We start from the raw sequence: 17,683 nt of genomic DNA, 5'->3' as shown, positions 1-17,683 counted from the left end.
AGTGCTAATGCTAATGCTAATGATAGTTAGGAGTGTGGGCACCGCCCATTTCTATTGGCCTTCACTGACTAACTATATTGATCATACATACATACACGCATACAAGCACACACACACACACACACACACACACACACACACACACACACACATACATACATACATATACATACATACATACATACATACACACACACACACACACATACATACATACATACATACATACATACATACATACATACATATATACATACATAAGTAACATAACATAACATACATACATACATACATACATACATATATACATACATAAGTAACATAACAATACATACATACATACATACATACATACATACATACATACATACATACATACATACATACATACATACATACATAAGTAACATAACATACATACATACTGGTGTGACTGAGTGAGTGGCCATTTCATGGACAGACCAAAGAGAGGGAGAGGGAGAGAGAGAGAGAGAGAGAGAGAGAGCAATTTAGGGTTTCGCCCATGAAACATGAGAGATACAGTTAAACGTTTGACCTGCATTTTTTCTGGGGGAGTTAAGAGGACCATGACTTCTTCTTCTTCTTCTTCTTCTTCTTCTTCTAAGTGAGCTCTGAATGCTCAACTTCCTCCTCTCTCTCCCCTCCTTTCTGTGTCAGAGGTCTCCATATCTCAGATCTCATTCTTCAGCTCTCATTATAGCTATATAGCCTTGCAGTACAAAGTATAAAACAAGAAATGAAGCTTATTTTTCTGCTTCTTCTTCCCCTTCTTTCTTCTCCCTTGGTTCACTCAGAGGACGACACAGCGTGTTTACAAGCTTTCCATAACTCGGTCGAAGATCCATTAGGGCTTCTGTCCAACTGGAACTTCAATAATGCCTCTAAAGGCTCCGTCTGCAGCTTTTCTGGCGTTAACTGCTGGAATGCTCTAGAAAATAAAGTATTTAGCTTAAAGCTCACACACTCAAGTCTTTCTGGAAGTTTCCCAGAAGGACTAGACCTTTGTTCATCTTTACAAGAACTTGATCTATCTCAAAATAAGTTCAATGGAAATATTCCTTCAGATATATGCAAGGATCTTCCTTATAGCACAGCTATAGATCTTTCTCAGAATGAATTCTCAGGGAATGTTCCAGAAGGTTTCCAGGACTGTGTTTATCTCAATAGTCTGAAATTGCAAGAGAACCAATTATCTGGTCAGCTTCCATGGCAAATTGGGATCCTTCCGAGGTTAACTGTTCTTGATCTTTCGGGTAACTAATTCTTACCTTTGTATAATCTTTTCGTTCTGGTTTAGCTTGATCTCTCGGGTGCTAACTCTTTTCGTTCTTAACCTAACTGGATTAATCTCAATGTAGTTATATCAACTGATGGTTTAAATCGTTTAGAGTTTTGGCCTCCATATACAACCGCTATTGTTCTCAGTTTAAATGTACTTCATCTTTCAGGCTAGTACTTTATATGTTAACTGAAGTGAAGTTATCCCCGTCTACTTACATCAATTGAAGGTACCATGTTAGGGTTTAGGGTTTAAAGTTTTGTATTTTGTGTTCTGGGTTAAGGATTGTACTTGTTCTTTCACACAAGTCTTCTGTAACGTAGTTATAACTGTCATCAATCCAAGGTTTAGATTCTAGTTTTCTCAATAGAAGGTATACAGTTTCTACTTGACGTTATACAGTCACATCAATAAAAGTTTTAGGCTTAAAGTTTTGAGCTTTCTATTTTAGGTTTTAGGATTAAGGATTAGAGTTTAGAAGATCAATTCTCCAGAGAGCTCCTGTGCCAAACAGGGATTTCTCCAAGGCTAACCGGGCTTGATATCTGAAATAAACCTTTTGTTTGTTAACTTGACTGGATTTATCCCAATGTGGCTACTTACATCTATAAAATGTTAGGATTTAGAGCTTAAGGTTTTATATTTTGTGGTTTGGGTTTAGGTTTAGGTTTGTACTTGATCTTTCAAGTAACTCTTCTACAAGTGAATTTTTCACAATCTAGTTACATCAATGATAGGTTTAGAGTTTAAAGTTTCGTATTTGCAAATTTAAGCTATCAAACTTGACCTTGCAAATGTCTCTTTTGACGGGATTCATTTGCATCTAGTTGCATGAATAGAAAATGCAATTTCTGTTTCACATGTGTATGTTGTGCTTCCGTTGTGTATCTCTAGCCCAATCATTGACCACAGGCATGTTGCGAATAGTGTACATGAATATATGTTGTATTTCATACTTGCATGTACAACATGTGTATTAGGAATGTATATGAGGACATGTATATAAGCAAATTATCTGTTACCCAATATCTCAATAATTCTTTATTCTAAAACATTTTGTATTTTAGAGGGTCTCTGTTGCCTTCAACTTCATAAATTGAAGGTGATATTCAAATAATGCATGTTGAGATAATGTTAACGGTTCAAAGGCTTTGCTTACTCTTGAACAACTCATAATATGGAGAGTATCTCTTATCTTAATTTTTTTCAAATAATGCAAATTAAAAAAAAGTTCTCTCAAAGTCAGACTGGCTTTCTTTCAAATGGTGATATTAAAGGATAGTTGCAAGTCTAAGCTAACCAAGTTGAATTGAACTTTTCAGGTAACTCTCTAACTGGATCCATCCCATCTAGTTATATCAATCGAACAGCGATTCATCGGGACCCATTTCCTGCAGCATCCTTTAGCAATAACCCTGGTCTTTGTGGTGCTCCATTGGATAACAAATCATGCAATCCTGGCCCAAAGATGGGGCCCATCATTGGTGGTGCTTTGGCTGGGGCTGCAGTTTTAGCCCTCGTGTGCACACTACTTGTGTGGTATTATTATTCAGGCCGAGCCCGAACAAAAGAAAGTGCTTTTCTTCGAGATGAACATAAATGGGCGAAACGCATGCCTAAATCTGTAGTTGTTTCCTTATTTGAGAAGCCATTGATGAAGCTAAAACTCTCAGAGCTCATGTTTGTGACGAATGATTTTAGTAAAGAGAACATAATCTGGTCGGGAAGAACAGGGACAGTTTATAAAGCATTTCTTGCTGATGGGTCTATGTTGGCAGTCAAGAGATTGAACCCATCTTCTTTGCATAGTGATAAGCAATTCAAATCCGAGATGGAGATATTGGGTAGAGTAAGGCATAGGAATCTTGTTCCGTTGCTTGGATATTGTGTAGCAGGTTCTGAAAAGCTACTTATCTATAAGCATATGGTGAATGGAAGCCTCAAAGATTGGCTTCATGAAGTGCTGCCAGAGGGGAGAAATCCTGATTGGCCAACACGGGTCAAGATAAGCATCGGAATGGCTCGTGGCCTTGCATGGTTGCATCACACATGTAATCCAAGAATCATCCATTGCAACATTAGTAGTAGTATCATTCTTCTAGACGATGATTACGAGCCAAGGATCACGGATTTTGGGCTAGCTCGTCTCATGAAACCCGTGGATACCCACATTAATACCTTCGTCAATGGTGATTTTGGTGATATTGGCTATGTGGCTCCAGAGTATGCCCGAACACTAGTTCCTACAGTGAAAGGGGATGTCTATAGCTTTGGTGTAGTGCTACTCGAGCTTGTGACAGGTCAAAAGGCGAGCGATGTGTGTAGTGAAAGTGACTTTAGAGGGAATTTGGCGGAGTGGGTAACTTTCCTTTCAAATAATGGACGTCGTGATGAGGCTATGGACAAGACACTCAAGACGAAGGGATTTGATAGTGAGCTCAACCAAATCCTAAGGATTGCATGTAGATGTATTCATTCAATTCCAAAGGAAAGGCCCTCGATGTATGAGGTACACCAGATGCTGAGGGCCATAGGCCAGAAATACAACCTCACTGACAATGATGATTTCCTGCCCTTCACAGAATCCAAGGAGATGGAATCCATAGATGAAGGTGCAGTTGTGTGAGGTATCTGAACAAAAACTGTTCTGTTCTTAAACTAACTTGTGTATTTCCTTTTGGTGTATTCGGGAATATTATCATTAAATGTGATCTTTCATCGCACATGGCTGTAAAACTCAAAGGGGCCATACCCTGACCTTGGTTTGCATATATATATATATATATATATATGGCCCGGCTATAGATTCCCTTATTCTGTGCGACTATGATATTTTTCATTTTATGATATTCCTGAATTCTAATACATGAAGACATGTGTTTGGTTTTATTATCTCTGATGATTACAGCCTAAACATTGGTTACTGTCGATGTGCATATTCAATTTTCTTTTCTCTAAATAATATTTATATTTGGTCTTTTGAATCCTTATAAATGACTATTTTGTCTTTGTCAGTAGATGTTTCACTGGTTGTGGTGAACATTTTTATAATATTTATGCTTAACTAACACTCACAAAATTTTGATGATATGAGTAAATGTGTCAGTATTTTGCGCTACTTGTTTTCGTTTCTCATTTATACCTGATCTTATTTGGAAAAAAGGTTGTGAAAAACAGTCAATGTTTATCAATGTTTATGTTGTGCTATCTCAAAGCATTTAAATCGTTTACAAGTGCCCAATCAACTCTTGAGCAACATGGTACTGTGTATTATGTAGCTCTTTAAAGTCTCATTAAAGCTTTATTTGTACAAAAGCAACATGGGGGTAAAAAATAGTAGCATGTGTATCTTGAACTAACTAACGATATGGCTATGTCCTGTGTATGTTTGATTCATCTTGTTGAAAGATAGCAATCTAATGGGGGAATTGCTGCATTAAATTCCTTGCTTGCAATAGTTTGTTTTTGTGAGCTGTGGGATTAGCGAGCATCTCTCTAGCTACTCAGCAGTTTTGACTTTGAGGGCTGAGGCCTTTTAACGTCAGTAGTGGTGATTGACACCATTCTGAGAAGGGCAAATGCTTTTAAATTTCCTTCTTGCAATAGTTGACTGCTTTCCTCTCTTTGAGCTGGCATTAGGAGGTGACTGTTTAGCTAAATAATGCAAAGTGGTTTCGACCTTATCGCTTTTCAAATCTTTGGTGTATATATTGGTTCAGGATTAGTGTGAAGTTGTGTCTTTGTTATTGACATGTCTTTACTTTCAGAATGCTTGGTCGTTATCCTATCTTCTTCTCAAAGATTTTGTTTACAAGATTGGGGGCCAAGTCTTGTACTTTTCAATCAATAATGTAGAGTGATGGAACCTTGTTTTTCTATTTTCTAATGCAAAAATACATGATTCATCCTATCTTCTTGTCAAAGATTTTGTTTACAAGATTGGGCCCAAGTCTTGTACTTTTCAATCGATAATAGAGTGATGGAACCTTGTTTTTCTATTATCTAATGCAAAAACCTATGGAGCAAGTATTTTATACATCCCTTCTATGCCCAATTATGCTAGTGAAGTGTAGAATTATTATAATTGACAAATATGTGTACATTATCCTTGATTGATTATTTATTGGTAAATCCAAATGCCTATTAAAATGATGAACATGCCACCATTTGGGTGGAAAAATATTCATGAATGGCCGGATAATTGATTGATTATTGATATTCTCGTGACTTGTTCCTGAATATTGCTGTCTGAATTAATGTTCACATTTATATGATGAAAGCATGCAAAGGAGCCTATAGTATATTATCGTTCTTCCGAGGTTTGGTTTGGTTTTGACCACGCCGACAAAAACCCTTGAGCAAGGAAGAACTTGGGGTAGTCAATATGTATCTTCTATGGCATGGGGTTTTGCATCCGATGGAAGTAAAGATATAAAATGTATTGTGAAAATTAGAAATGAATCAAACATAACAAAGATATTAGCCAAAAGCACACTCAAAATAAATAAAAAGCAAAACTTGTTTTGTTTTGTTTTGTTTTTGTTTTTGTTTATTGAAAAGAAGAAGGGAGATAGTGGATCATTATGTGCCTTTCAGGATTGGAGGTGTCACTACTCCCAGAGTGCTCTACAAACTCTAGTGGGGACATGTGCTCCCCATGGCACCTACAAACCAAACATGCCTTGTTGGCCTCATTCATATACATTACACCATATATGGTCTTCCCGTTGGGCCCGATCCCCGTGGTTGAAACCCGTGGCAAATGTAGGATGGATCGATATAATTCCATCATTTCCTTCTCACTCATGTTGGCCCCGATCGCTCGCCATCGATACGATCTCAGGGCTCTCTTCTTCTCGCTCTCATCATTGTCCCCGACAACTTGACTTCGATTCTCGCTCTCGTAGTCCCCGACAACTTGTCTCAGACGAGGCTCGGGTGTTTCCTTGGCACTCTCGTCGTCCACAGTTCCTAGGGGCTCTCCTTCTTCGTGTTTGTTGTCGCAAGAAGTTGCATCGCGTTTGTCGGGTCTTCCGATCTCTTCTTGGCGTGCAAGTTTCTCATTATCATCACCCTTCTCCCCCTTCTCCTCATCATCAATGTTACCACCATAAAGTCCTCTTAGAACTCTAGTGTCACTACTTGCATTATCAAGCTTGGCCTTAATGCCATCTACCATAACCTTGCTTTGAGGGCTTGACTTGGGTAGAACTCTAGTGTCACTATTTGCATTATCAAGCTTGGCCTTAATGCCATCTACCATAACCTTGCTTTGAGGGCTTGACTTGGGTTTAACAAAGGAAATGGCCACCTTTGTATCTGTATCGGTGGACCCGACGACGGCTTTACGAGCATTAGGGCTAGAGACATTGCTACTATGCATCCTTTTATGTGTGCCCATTGGCTGGCATGATAGGTCAATAGGCATCATACACTGAACATGTGGGTCAAGCTTACCATGTGATTCTCTCAATTGCTTTTGCTCCACGATTATATCTTCATTAAACCTCACTTTCTTAATGATCTCTCCTTGACAAGCCTTCTTTGTTAACACTACCCCCCTCCTCCTCCTCTTCTTATTCTTCTTCTTATTCTTCCTCATCTTCTCTGGCTCTTCTACCTTTGTAATGCTATTACAATCTTCCCTGATTGCTGCTACACCTCCTCTCTCCTTTGGCTCTATTATGCCTGCATTAAATAACGTGCTAGAGGATTCATCTTCTCTTCTAACTAATGATGTTTCCTTCTTGTCTAAACTAGAGAAATCCGGATTCGAGCTCATGACCCTAGGAATCACCGGATTGAGGAAGGGAGGGAAGGGTGAGAAACTTATGCTACTTGGGGTAGACTCTATGCTACTATGGTGATGATGGTGATGATGAAGATGAGAGAGACAAGGTATGGAGAGCCTGGGGACAGGAAGAAGAGGAGGAGGAGGAGGAGGGCCAGTTTTATAATTAGGTATGCTGCTCACAGCCTGATGATTGAAAGGATGAATCCATTGATGATGATGGTAAGGTTGTTGAGGAAGAAGACTCGGAGGATGGGGTATGGGAGGGTATTGAAGAGCAGTAGTGTAGGAAGGAGGAGCAGATTCCATGGCTGCTTGCTTGCTGCTCACTACTACTACACTGTTGGAGCTCTGATCAAGAATACATGGAATCTGAAGAAGGTTAGGGTTAGGGTTAGGGTTAGGGTTAGGAGGAAGAGTAGTAGGGATGTCTAAGGTTAGTGAGGAGGAGGAAGGTTTGGTAGAAGAGAAGAGGCCACCAAGAGAGAGGTCTAGATTAGACAGGGATTGATCAGAAGAAGAAGAAGAAGAAGAAGAAGAAGAAGAAGAAGGGAGGAGAGCAGCCATAGCCTAAATTTAAAAAAGCAAACACACACAGACATATATCTCTGCTCCTGCTCTCCTTCTTTTTGTACATGAAATGGAAACAGGGACAAAGAGTTTTTCTACATGGAATGGAAAAAACAGAGGAAGCAAAGCAAGAGAGAGCGAGAGAGAGAGAGAGGTGTGTGTGTGTGTGTGTGTGTGTATAATGCTTTTTTTGGTTTCACACGTGTCCGGACATCTCCTCTTTCCATTTGACACGTCGCATATGGAAATTTGAAAAGACACAGACACAGACAGAGAGAGAGAGAGAGAGAGACTTTTCTTTCTCTCTCTGCGTGTATTCTCTCCACGTGTCGTCACGTGACCCTTCCCTTCCACGTGAGAAGCAGAGCGCCCCCCCCCCCCCCCCCCATGCTGCCCACTGTTTTTATTTTTGTTCTTCTTCTTCTTCTTCTTCTTCTTCTTTCTTCTTCCTTTTTGCCTTTTTGTCTTTCTATTGCAATCTCATCTCTCATCCATCGCATCTAACACAAAACCCTCACCCTCACCCTAACCCCTACACACTTTTGTCGCCGTGTCACCTTCTAAACCCCTCCATGCTTTCGCTTTCGCCTTCGCCTCGCTCGTTCACACCCATTCACACCGCCCGCCCACCGGACCATGCGTTTCGATCCCCATTCGTTGTTTTCGCACTCGGGATCTCGAAATCCTAAGCTGCCGACTTCAACACCCACATGGACCGATCAAACCGTGTGCCTTCTCACCAATGCTTACATTGACTCTCTCTTTTTATCATCGTTACCACCTGATTTGGATTTTTATCGTGTGCTCTCCCACCAATTCAGAACTCTGTCGAACAACCTTTGTACGACATTGGATCGAATAATGTGGCACAACTTGTTACAGCTTCTCTTACGCTTCTCCTTTTATTTGCCTACCTCATCAATTCGGGGTACCTCTACATGTACCAACAACGTCCTGCCACTTGTCACTATACACTTATCAAGGACATGGTGGGGTAACTTTAAATGTACCAACTAACTCTGTCATGCCACTTGTCAACTACTGTGTAACCTTAGCAATGACATGGTGGACCCCCATGCCCAAAAACATACATGAGTAAAGGGTGGGTTCACATGAAGAAGAAGACATAGAAAGTCATATTGTGGTGTGAAAGCAAAGTGAAATGATTTCAAATGAACTGTGTTGGCAACAAATGCATCGAAGACCTAAAGTTGGGCCAATAGCCACATGACGACATTCACGTTTCTGGAATAACATGCTTTTCAACCTTTCTTTTATTTATGTGAAGCTTGATTTTGGGAGCTTTCATTTCAGAGCTTTGATTTCACCAATTTCAATTCCGTTCACATCACAAATTTATATATTCTTTGCGGAAGAGTGAAGATTCCACAAACTAAGGTGCATTCATGATGTTTCCAATTCAATGAGAATGATATCTAGACCAATTTTAGGAAAATTGGAATTCGAGATCTACAAATGTCACTAAGAAACAATATCTACACTTTTAAAAAATAAATTCATACTAAGCAAATTTATGTCAAATGAAAAATGGCTTGTAGAAAAACTATTGCATCAAATCTTTACCTTCGGTCCCACGGTATTAAACAACTTGAATAGGAACTTAAACTTCATGGAATTCAAATAAATATTAGGATCAACACAATGGTTGTGCATAATCTTCACGTAAATGATAAATAGGTGTTTGTTCACGTGGTATAAGATTTGGTCTATGGTCTATGTCAACAAACATTACATTACAGTTTTGTTTGCAATGAATTTAACCTTTTGAGACCCACTGGTGACTCATGAGGTGCCCTTCCTACAATGCTACATCTCATTACCTATGTATAGAAATGTGAAATGTGCACATGCACATTGAACCCGACAAAAACATTGAGCATGTGTAGACTATGAGAACAAATAAAAGGCGAAAATGTGCATAGTACATAATGAAGCACAAATACAATGAAAAGGACATGTTGTGAGGGTGAAGCATGAACAGTCATGAAGAACACAATCCACGAAGTGCAATCTCGACAAAATGTGAATCAAATTTGATGAAGCAAAGACAAGTGGAAATGTTTAAGATCCAACACTCACAAATGTAATGAATATTCTAAGAATGCACATTCTTCTAAGGAAACTCTAGAAAACGTTGCTCTTTCTCTCGTCACACATTGTCCATATCTCATATTATTGTTTTTAGTTAATGGATGTATGTCTAGAAATAACATGTATTAATTCAACTTTCATTCAAACTAATTTAACATAACTTTGAATTTTTTTTGGAAAAAAAAAACTTTGAAAATTCGCAGAGAATTAGAAAGATTTTGAAGAGCAAAAGAGATAATGTTGACTTCTTTGAATTAGGTGTGAAAAAAGAAAATGAATACATAAACTTGTTTGAGAGAAAAGGAGATTAGAGAGTGTGTGTGACAAAGAGGCGTCCATCATGCCGTCATTGAGATGGTCGTGTCAAATGTTTTCAAACTTGTGAGAGATTGTTAGTATGATAAATTGTTCTGGCATGTGGCTCATAGTGGACATTGATGTGCTAGCTATTTGGAGACTATGAAATTGTTGGTTTGATACACCAACGTGGCACGTAGTTTAATATATACCGTAACAAAGTCAAGTAAAAGTAGGGGTTTGAACTAATGACCTTTTGTTGATAGCTGAATAAGTTACCAATGGAGATTCCAAAATTAGAGAGAACTTAGAATGACGCAGATAAAGTGTTCATGAAGTATTCATGACTACAAAATATTCTAACTTATGTCTCTAACCTTAGAGGTGTCATGCTTTCGAAGAGTTTATACGTTTTCCTCTCTTTTGTGGATCTTTTGTGTGCAATCTATGTATTATATATATATATATATAAAGCAAACAAAGCAAGTTGATAAGTAATGAAACTCCAAACAACGTTACACTCTTGTTTGGATACATGTGTCACAACTCACAATATTAATTGTCCGAAATTTTGACACCTCTAAATGTAAAGAGACACCAACAATATCAACAAGAATAGTAAATATTATCCCATCCTCGTAAAGAGAGATTGACAAAAGCTCGATAACTTGGATGAATTTGGTTAATGTTTTGAAATCTTCCTTTTGTATTATATATTTTGGAATATTATATGCATATTGAAAATTTTAAGCTATTAGGCCAACAAAATATGAATTCTTTCTCTCTCTTTGGATTGCATAAGATAGAATCCATTACGTTAAGTTCATCAAGTCATAAAAATGCCTCATGTCCTACATGAACATTTTGGACACGTATTTTTCAAATATATCCAATATTTTCTACAAAACTTAGACAAGATACAAACTTTATATGTATTTGGAATCATGCCATTATTACATGTAAGACTTTTCTAAGCTTGCCATTAGGTGATTAGTTGTATACTTGTCTAAATTTGCATGGAATGATTTGCAACTTTCTATTGCCTCTTCTCTCACCATCTTTCACTATATTACATTTTTTTTCCGCTCTCCTACCAATCCTATAGGGTGAGCATGAAAATTAAACCATAGTTTTATTTTCAACCCATGTGTTGTGAAAAGTATTCTACAATGATGTGCTTTTAGGGCAAGTATGTCAAGCTTTGTTAGGTTTGCATTAGACAATGGTTTCATTTTCAACCCTGTAAGTCATATTTTTTAAGAGCAAATTGTAGGATAAACATGTGCAACTTTGTTAGGAAAGCAATGGGTTGTCAAGAAAATGGTGAAATCAGTCCACCAGTTTTTCTCAGGCTACGGTGTTTCCATCTCTCAAGGCATTTGGCAAGCCAAAAACAACCGAGGAAACCCATTCTTGCTAGAGACCAAAACCCCCAACCTTGATGTTGCAAAGCATGGGTTTTACCACATGGAACATCGTGATTATATAATAATTAAAGAATTTTGATACATCCACCTATTGGAATCTATATGGCATTAAATTTCTTAGTTAGATATGATGTATTGAAGCTGGTGTCATGGAATTGGGCCATAGAGCTATGTTGCTTTATATCAACTCAGGATTGTCAAGAAGATACACTTGACACATTAACTCTCGCCTCATTTTGGTCTCCCCCTCATTTGTACATACCTTGTATAACAAGGGGTTAAATAAAGAGAGATAATTGGCTCTTCTTTCGACTGAAGCCATGGCAACTTGGTTTTCCTTATTCTAGCTTCGTGCATATTGCTCTTCATGAATTATGTGTTTGTATTTTGCGTAATTTGGCATGAGGATTTGCATAAGCCATTGGCTTTCTCTCTAATCATTGTGTATATGATGCGCCAATCCATTTTCTTCATCCTTCAGTCTAATGCTTGGACATACATTAGACATTAAGACATATACGGCACCACTTCAGTCATCCAAAGACAATGCATGTTGAAATGCTTGTCTCCCAAGTTCCAAATTTCCCCATTCTTTACAAGCACCTAGAATAGTGTGCCAAACAACAAGATCGGGATGACAAGGAGACTCTGTAATCATCATTAGTGCCTGCTCTAATTGGCCCGCCCGACTTAGAAGATCAATCATACAAGTGTAATGTTCGATGGAGGGAATAATTTCATATATCTTTTCCATCGCCTCAAAATGTGTTTGGCCAATCTCCAAGAGGTTTGCCTGACCACAAGCATTGAGCACAATAACGAAGGTAACAGAATCTGGTTTTATATCCTCCTTTAACATTCTATCATACAGACAAAGGGTATTTTCAGGTTCCCCAAGCTGAGTATAACCTGACATTAGTGAATTATATGAGGCAACACCTCGAATCGGAAGCATTCTAAACACTCTTGTTGCTATGTGAAGTGACCCACATTTGGCGTACATATCGACGACCGCATTTCCAAGGAGATCATTTTCAAGCAACCCAAACCTCTCTATTTCCGCGTGTATTTCTTGTCCCCTCTGAAGAGCCCCTATGTTAGAACAAGCTTTCAACCCAAAAATATAAGTCACAGAATTGGGGGAGATTCCTTGGACTCGCATCTCTTGAAACCGATTCAGTGCTTCTTCAGGATGCCCTTGTTCCAAATACCCGGCAATTAAAGCTGTCCAAGTCACTACATCCCGAACATGAAGATTGTCAAACACTTCTTGTGCTTTGTCAACAAAACCAAATTTCACATACATATCAACCAATGTATTGCTGACAAGATCACTGCAGAAAAACCCTCGTCTTGCGATCTCCGAATGTATTTCTAGACCTGTTTCTTCAGCCATTTGTATCGCGCATGCTTTCAAGGTGGAGACACATGTCGCCGCAGTCAGATAGACATCGTCAAGTTTCATTCGTTCATAACACTCAAGAGCTTTTTCACCTTGCCCATGTTCAGAATACCCTGATATTAATGCATTCCATGCAACAGTGTCTCTTTCCGAAAGTTTATGAAATACTGATTGTGCTCTATCAAGTAAGCCACATTTGGCATACATATCAATCAATGCAGTGCCAAGAAGGTGATCTTTCTCAAGTAAGCCGTCTCTTTCAACTTTTGCATGTATTTCCTGACCCATGCATGATGCTCCTAAGCTTCCAGAAGCCTTCAAACTGCAAATATATGTAATGACATCCGGAAAGACATTCTCAAGTTGCATTTGTTGAAAGAAATGCAGAGCTTCTTCACTGTAATCATGGTTTGCACACCCGGAAATGATTGAATTCCATGTTATTACATTGTCCCTAATGGGCAGTGTGTCAAATACTTGTAGTGCTTTGGTAAGGGATTGAAACTTATTGTACATATCTATGAGACTGTTCGCGATATCTGGATCTTCTCCCAACAAACCCTTTCGAGATATTTCAGCATGTATTTCTTGCCCTTTTTGTGTCGCTCTCATGGTTCCACAGGCTCTTAAGATGCATATAATGGTGATTGCATCTGGTTCAACTGACTCAAGTTTCATCTTTTCATAGCAATCTAATGCTTCTCTTGCAAATCCATGTTCAGTGTAACCTGCAATCAATGCATTCCATGACACAACATTCCGTGAGGGAAGGCTGTTAAGAATGTCTTGTGCTTTAGCAAGATGACCGCATTTGGCATACATATCAACCAAAGTGTTGCCCATAACAATATCTTTGAACAAGATTCCCCTTCTAGCAATTTCAGCATGTATTTCTTCACCCTTACTTATAGCCCCTACAGTAGCACAAGCTTTCAAACTACATGTAAAGGTGACAGAATCTAATGGAACACCTTCAGATTGCATCTTCTTGAAAAGATTAAGTGCCTCTTCACCATACCCTTGTTCAGTGTACCCTCCAATTAGTGCATTCCACGTGATTGCATTCCTACATGGAATTGTATCAAAGACCTTATGAGCTTTAGCAAGACATGCACATTTGGCGTACATATCAACTAGAGAAGTTCCAACGTTTGGGTCTCTCTCCAGAAACTTTGTCCTCTCGATTTCGGTATGGATTTCTTGACCTTCATTTACATCTCTTATCAACGAGCATGCTTTCAAGACGCAAATGAATGTGATAGCGTCCGAAGATACGCGAGCAAGCTTCATTTGTTTATAACACTTCAATGCTTCCACACCATATCCATGCCGAACATATCCTGAAATGAGTGCATTCCAAGAAACAACTGTGGGATGTGAAAGCCCATCAAAGACTTGTTTTGCTTTATCAAACAAACCACATTTGGCATACATATCGATCAAAGCAGTAGCAACAACTATATCACTTTGCAACAATCCATTACTCTCAATCCGAGCATGAATTTCACAACCTTTCTCTGAAGACTTTACGTTGCCGCAAGCTTTCAAGACGCAAATGTATGTAACAACATCCGGCGAGATTCCTTTAGCTTCCATCTTCTCAAAACAACAAAGCGCTTTTCTTCCATATCCATGCCTTGTATAAGCTGAAATCAACGCAGTCCATGAGATCGAATCTTGAATTGGAATTGTGTCAAAGATTTCTTGCGCTTTCATAAGGGCACCATGCTTGAGGTACATATCAAGCAATGTGCTTCTCACAAAAGGATCATTTACAACTAAGCCTGATTTACTAACCTCTGTATGGATTTTTATTCCTCTCTCAAGGTCTTTCATCTTTATACATGCCTTTATAAGGGCAACATATGCATACCCATTCAGAGGAACAGAGTATCCATGTTCTTCACCTTTCTGATATAGATCAAAAGCATGCTGTAACTCTCCACACTTCACATAATTTATGATTCGAGAATTCCAAGATGATTTATTGCTAAAACACAACATCCTATTCGAGGAAACCAGTCACAGTGTCGCAGATATGCAACTTTTAAGCCTCGGAAAGATTTGTGAGCTGCTTAAAGATCCTTCTCTACCCTGAACTTCTCACCTTTCTCCACTTCACCGAGATGGTTCAATTCGATCCATGGCTATGTTACCACAGCTTCCTCCTACGATTCCTCTTCTTCCTCTTCTTCTTCATCATCATCATGTCATTCTTCTGCTGAAATACATCATTAAATATATGTATGACTACCATGACTGAGCTCATACATACGCTCGTGACTAACTACTACCAAAAATTAAAGAGGGCAAGTGAGGGAATCGCGGGCGCAGTCGGTGCAGGTCGCTCAGCTGATGGCGCGTGCGACCTCCACCGTCCAATCTGGATAAAAAGCTGACAACATCTGTCACCAGGAGCCCGACTCTCTGACAACCTCTGTCACCAGGAGCCCGACTCTGACACAAGGAGCCCGACTCTCTGACAACCTCTACCACCAGGAGCCCGACTCTGTCATAAGGAGCCCCGCTATCTAATAGCCTCTGTCACAAGGAGCCCGACTCTGTCAAAAGGAGCCCCATTATCTGACAGCCTTTGTCACTAGGAGCCCGACCAACTGCGGGTAGGAGCCCGACTCTCAAAAAAGTAAAGTAATAAAGAATAATATAGCAATATGATAAAATAAAAATGAATACGGTATTGGTTAGAGTTTATCCTTGAGTTTTGCTAGGTTTATGGTTCAAATCCTTCTTCTTTTTAATTCTTTCTCTTTGGTTTTTTTTCTTCTTCGATTACTTTCTTTATTAGGGTTTCAACATTTGGTTAGTCACTTTACACTTCATTTACATTTAAGGGTCGTAATAGTGGTATTGAATTCTCGTCTTTACAAGTTACAACGTGATGAATTCTTGTCTTTTGCAATTGTAGATCTTTTACCCTGTGATCCTTCTAATCCGCATCCTGCCCTTAACACTTTTGTTTAAGTAAAATTAGCTCTTACCATTTGGGCTATATTGATTGTCACTTTAATATGCAACTCACTCATGTTCCAAGTTAAGTTAACTCTCGTAATTTGGGCTTTTTCTTGGTTCTTTGACTTTATACCATGGAATACTCTACCTATGGATCATGAGCCAAAACAAGAAGAAATGACACAATGACACATTCACATTTTCAAACTCACTCATTCACTCTATTCACAATAGTATGCAACTCACTCATGTTCCATGTAAAGTTAACTTTCATAACTTGGGCATTTTCTTGGTTCTTTGACTTTCTACCATGGAATACTACTACCTATGGATCATCAATCAACACAAGAAGAAATGACACAATAACACATTCACATTTTCAAACTTGTAGGAAGCATTGGACACCACTTGGAATTTCCAAGGTTAAATAGATATAGCAAACAACTACTAAAGAGTACAAAAAACAGTGGCACTTATAACATTTCAATTCCACATGAAAGATTCCCTATTAGGGTGTAAAAATAAATTTCCATACATACATCCCTCTAGAGTACCAGTATCAATATAATACTACCCAATTTTGAATATATACAAGGTATGCATAGAAAACCTTGTGGATGGTGAATATCATTCTCACATGCTCATCGGATGCAATAAGTATGATGTCGTACTAGAGAAGCATGATACTCAAATCCCACCAAGAAGGATGAGCATATAAGCACATTAATTACCTTCACACAAATTTTAACTACAAAATAGCAAACCCCCTTCACAAGGGATCACATATACGATGACATGTTTAATTGTTGAATGGAAAATAAGAATAGATTCTATTATACTCCATTCTCTCTTAACATTCCTCAACTACAATATCTCATGATAATAGGACAAGTTTAGCATGTATTGAACTCATATATTAGTATTCTTGTAGGATTGTCTATAAGATTGAATTGTGACCCTTTTTGAGCATTGAACAGAAAATCCTTGGTTTAACACACCCAAGATCCATACAATAAATCAATGGTTATTCATATAAGAACATTGAGATATTACCATGATGGCCTTTTCAGTGCAGCTACATGTATAACATAACAAAGTTGTGATTTATGTTCGCTTCACAAAAAAATATAAGAATGTGAGAAAAAATGAGCAAAAAGGTGTCATATAAAGATGCCCCAATATGTAGTTTTAGTTCATAGATACAAACTTGTGTAAAAAACATATACATAGAACATAATGATTTTTGAGGATTTCAAACAGAATTTTCAACATTAACCCTAATTTGAAACTTGAAACTTAATGTCATTGGAGATCTAGTGACATTTTTTATCCATAGAGATTGATAACCTGTAGGATGTGAGACTATATTAACAATATGTATCATGGACTAAGTATAATAAAGTGATAATCAAATAGAAGGCTTAATCCGATATCTCAAACTCCTCAAGATCTTACTCAATTTAATGTTTAATAAAGGCAAATATATGAAGGCACAAGTTATTGGACTTTCCTATCAAAGAACACCAAACAGAGAACTATAAAACAGATTTGACTCCACATTGAGTCAGATACAACTAAAATGAGATTTAAATATTGATTTTGATATTACAAAATCCATATACATCATCATCAGTTTTGGTTATACAAAAGTAGATCATCACCCTCAGAGTAGATCATAAGTAAATCCATTGGCATAAGAGTGTATCATAAGTAAATCCATTGGCATAAGAGTAGATCATAAGTAAATCCATTGGCATAAGAGTGTATCATAAGTAAATCCATTGGCCTAAAAGTAGATCATAAGTAAATCCATT

General features: G+C 38.2%; 3 protein-coding genes across 5 annotated transcripts; 1 reads left to right on the top strand and 2 right to left on the bottom strand.

The window, feature by feature from the left end:
* The first annotated feature begins 644 nt into the window (after positions 1-644).
* LOC147855777 (probably inactive leucine-rich repeat receptor-like protein kinase At5g48380) lies at positions 645-4,189 on the top strand. Of its 2 annotated transcripts, XM_087330324.1 has the most exons (3): positions 645-1,274; positions 2,623-3,206; positions 3,348-4,189. In XM_087330324.1, the coding sequence occupies exons 1-3, from the start codon at positions 758-760 to the stop codon at positions 3,924-3,926; spliced, it is 1,680 nt and encodes a 559-aa protein (XP_087186450.1). In that variant the 5' UTR covers positions 645-757; the 3' UTR covers positions 3,927-4,189. The 2 variants fall into 2 exon arrangements, with proteins under 2 accessions (XP_087186450.1, XP_087186449.1); XM_087330323.1 differs by having other exon boundaries at positions 646-1,274; positions 2,623-4,189.
* A 1,543-nt stretch (positions 4,190-5,732) lies between these two features.
* On the bottom strand, positions 5,733-7,686 carry LOC147855776 (uncharacterized). The gene has a single exon (XM_087330008.1). The coding sequence runs from the start codon at positions 7,656-7,658 to the stop codon at positions 5,850-5,852; it is 1,809 nt and encodes a 602-aa protein (XP_087186134.1). The 5' UTR covers positions 7,659-7,686; the 3' UTR covers positions 5,733-5,849.
* Positions 7,687-11,317: 3,631 nt separating this feature from the next.
* LOC147855775 (pentatricopeptide repeat-containing protein At4g13650-like) lies at positions 11,318-15,102 on the bottom strand. Of its 2 annotated transcripts, XM_087330491.1 has the most exons (2): positions 14,697-14,836; positions 11,319-14,545 (listed from the first exon to the last, which is right to left on the bottom strand). In XM_087330491.1, the coding sequence occupies exon 2, from the start codon at positions 14,493-14,495 to the stop codon at positions 12,027-12,029; it is 2,469 nt and encodes an 822-aa protein (XP_087186617.1). In that variant the 5' UTR covers positions 14,496-14,545; positions 14,697-14,836; the 3' UTR covers positions 11,319-12,026. The 2 variants fall into 2 exon arrangements, with proteins under 2 accessions (XP_087186616.1, XP_087186617.1); XM_087330490.1 differs by having other exon boundaries at positions 11,318-15,102.
* Between the last annotated feature and the right edge of the window lie 2,581 nt (positions 15,103-17,683).

Source organism: Azolla caroliniana, unplaced genomic scaffold (assembly GCF_043228905.1).
Source record: "Azolla caroliniana isolate FFs.n. ecotype wild unplaced genomic scaffold, voAzoCaro1.0.p SCAF_14, whole genome shotgun sequence".
Taxonomy (NCBI): Eukaryota; Viridiplantae; Streptophyta; class Polypodiopsida; order Salviniales; family Salviniaceae; genus Azolla; species Azolla caroliniana.
This window is presented reverse-complemented; position numbering and strand designations above follow the sequence as displayed.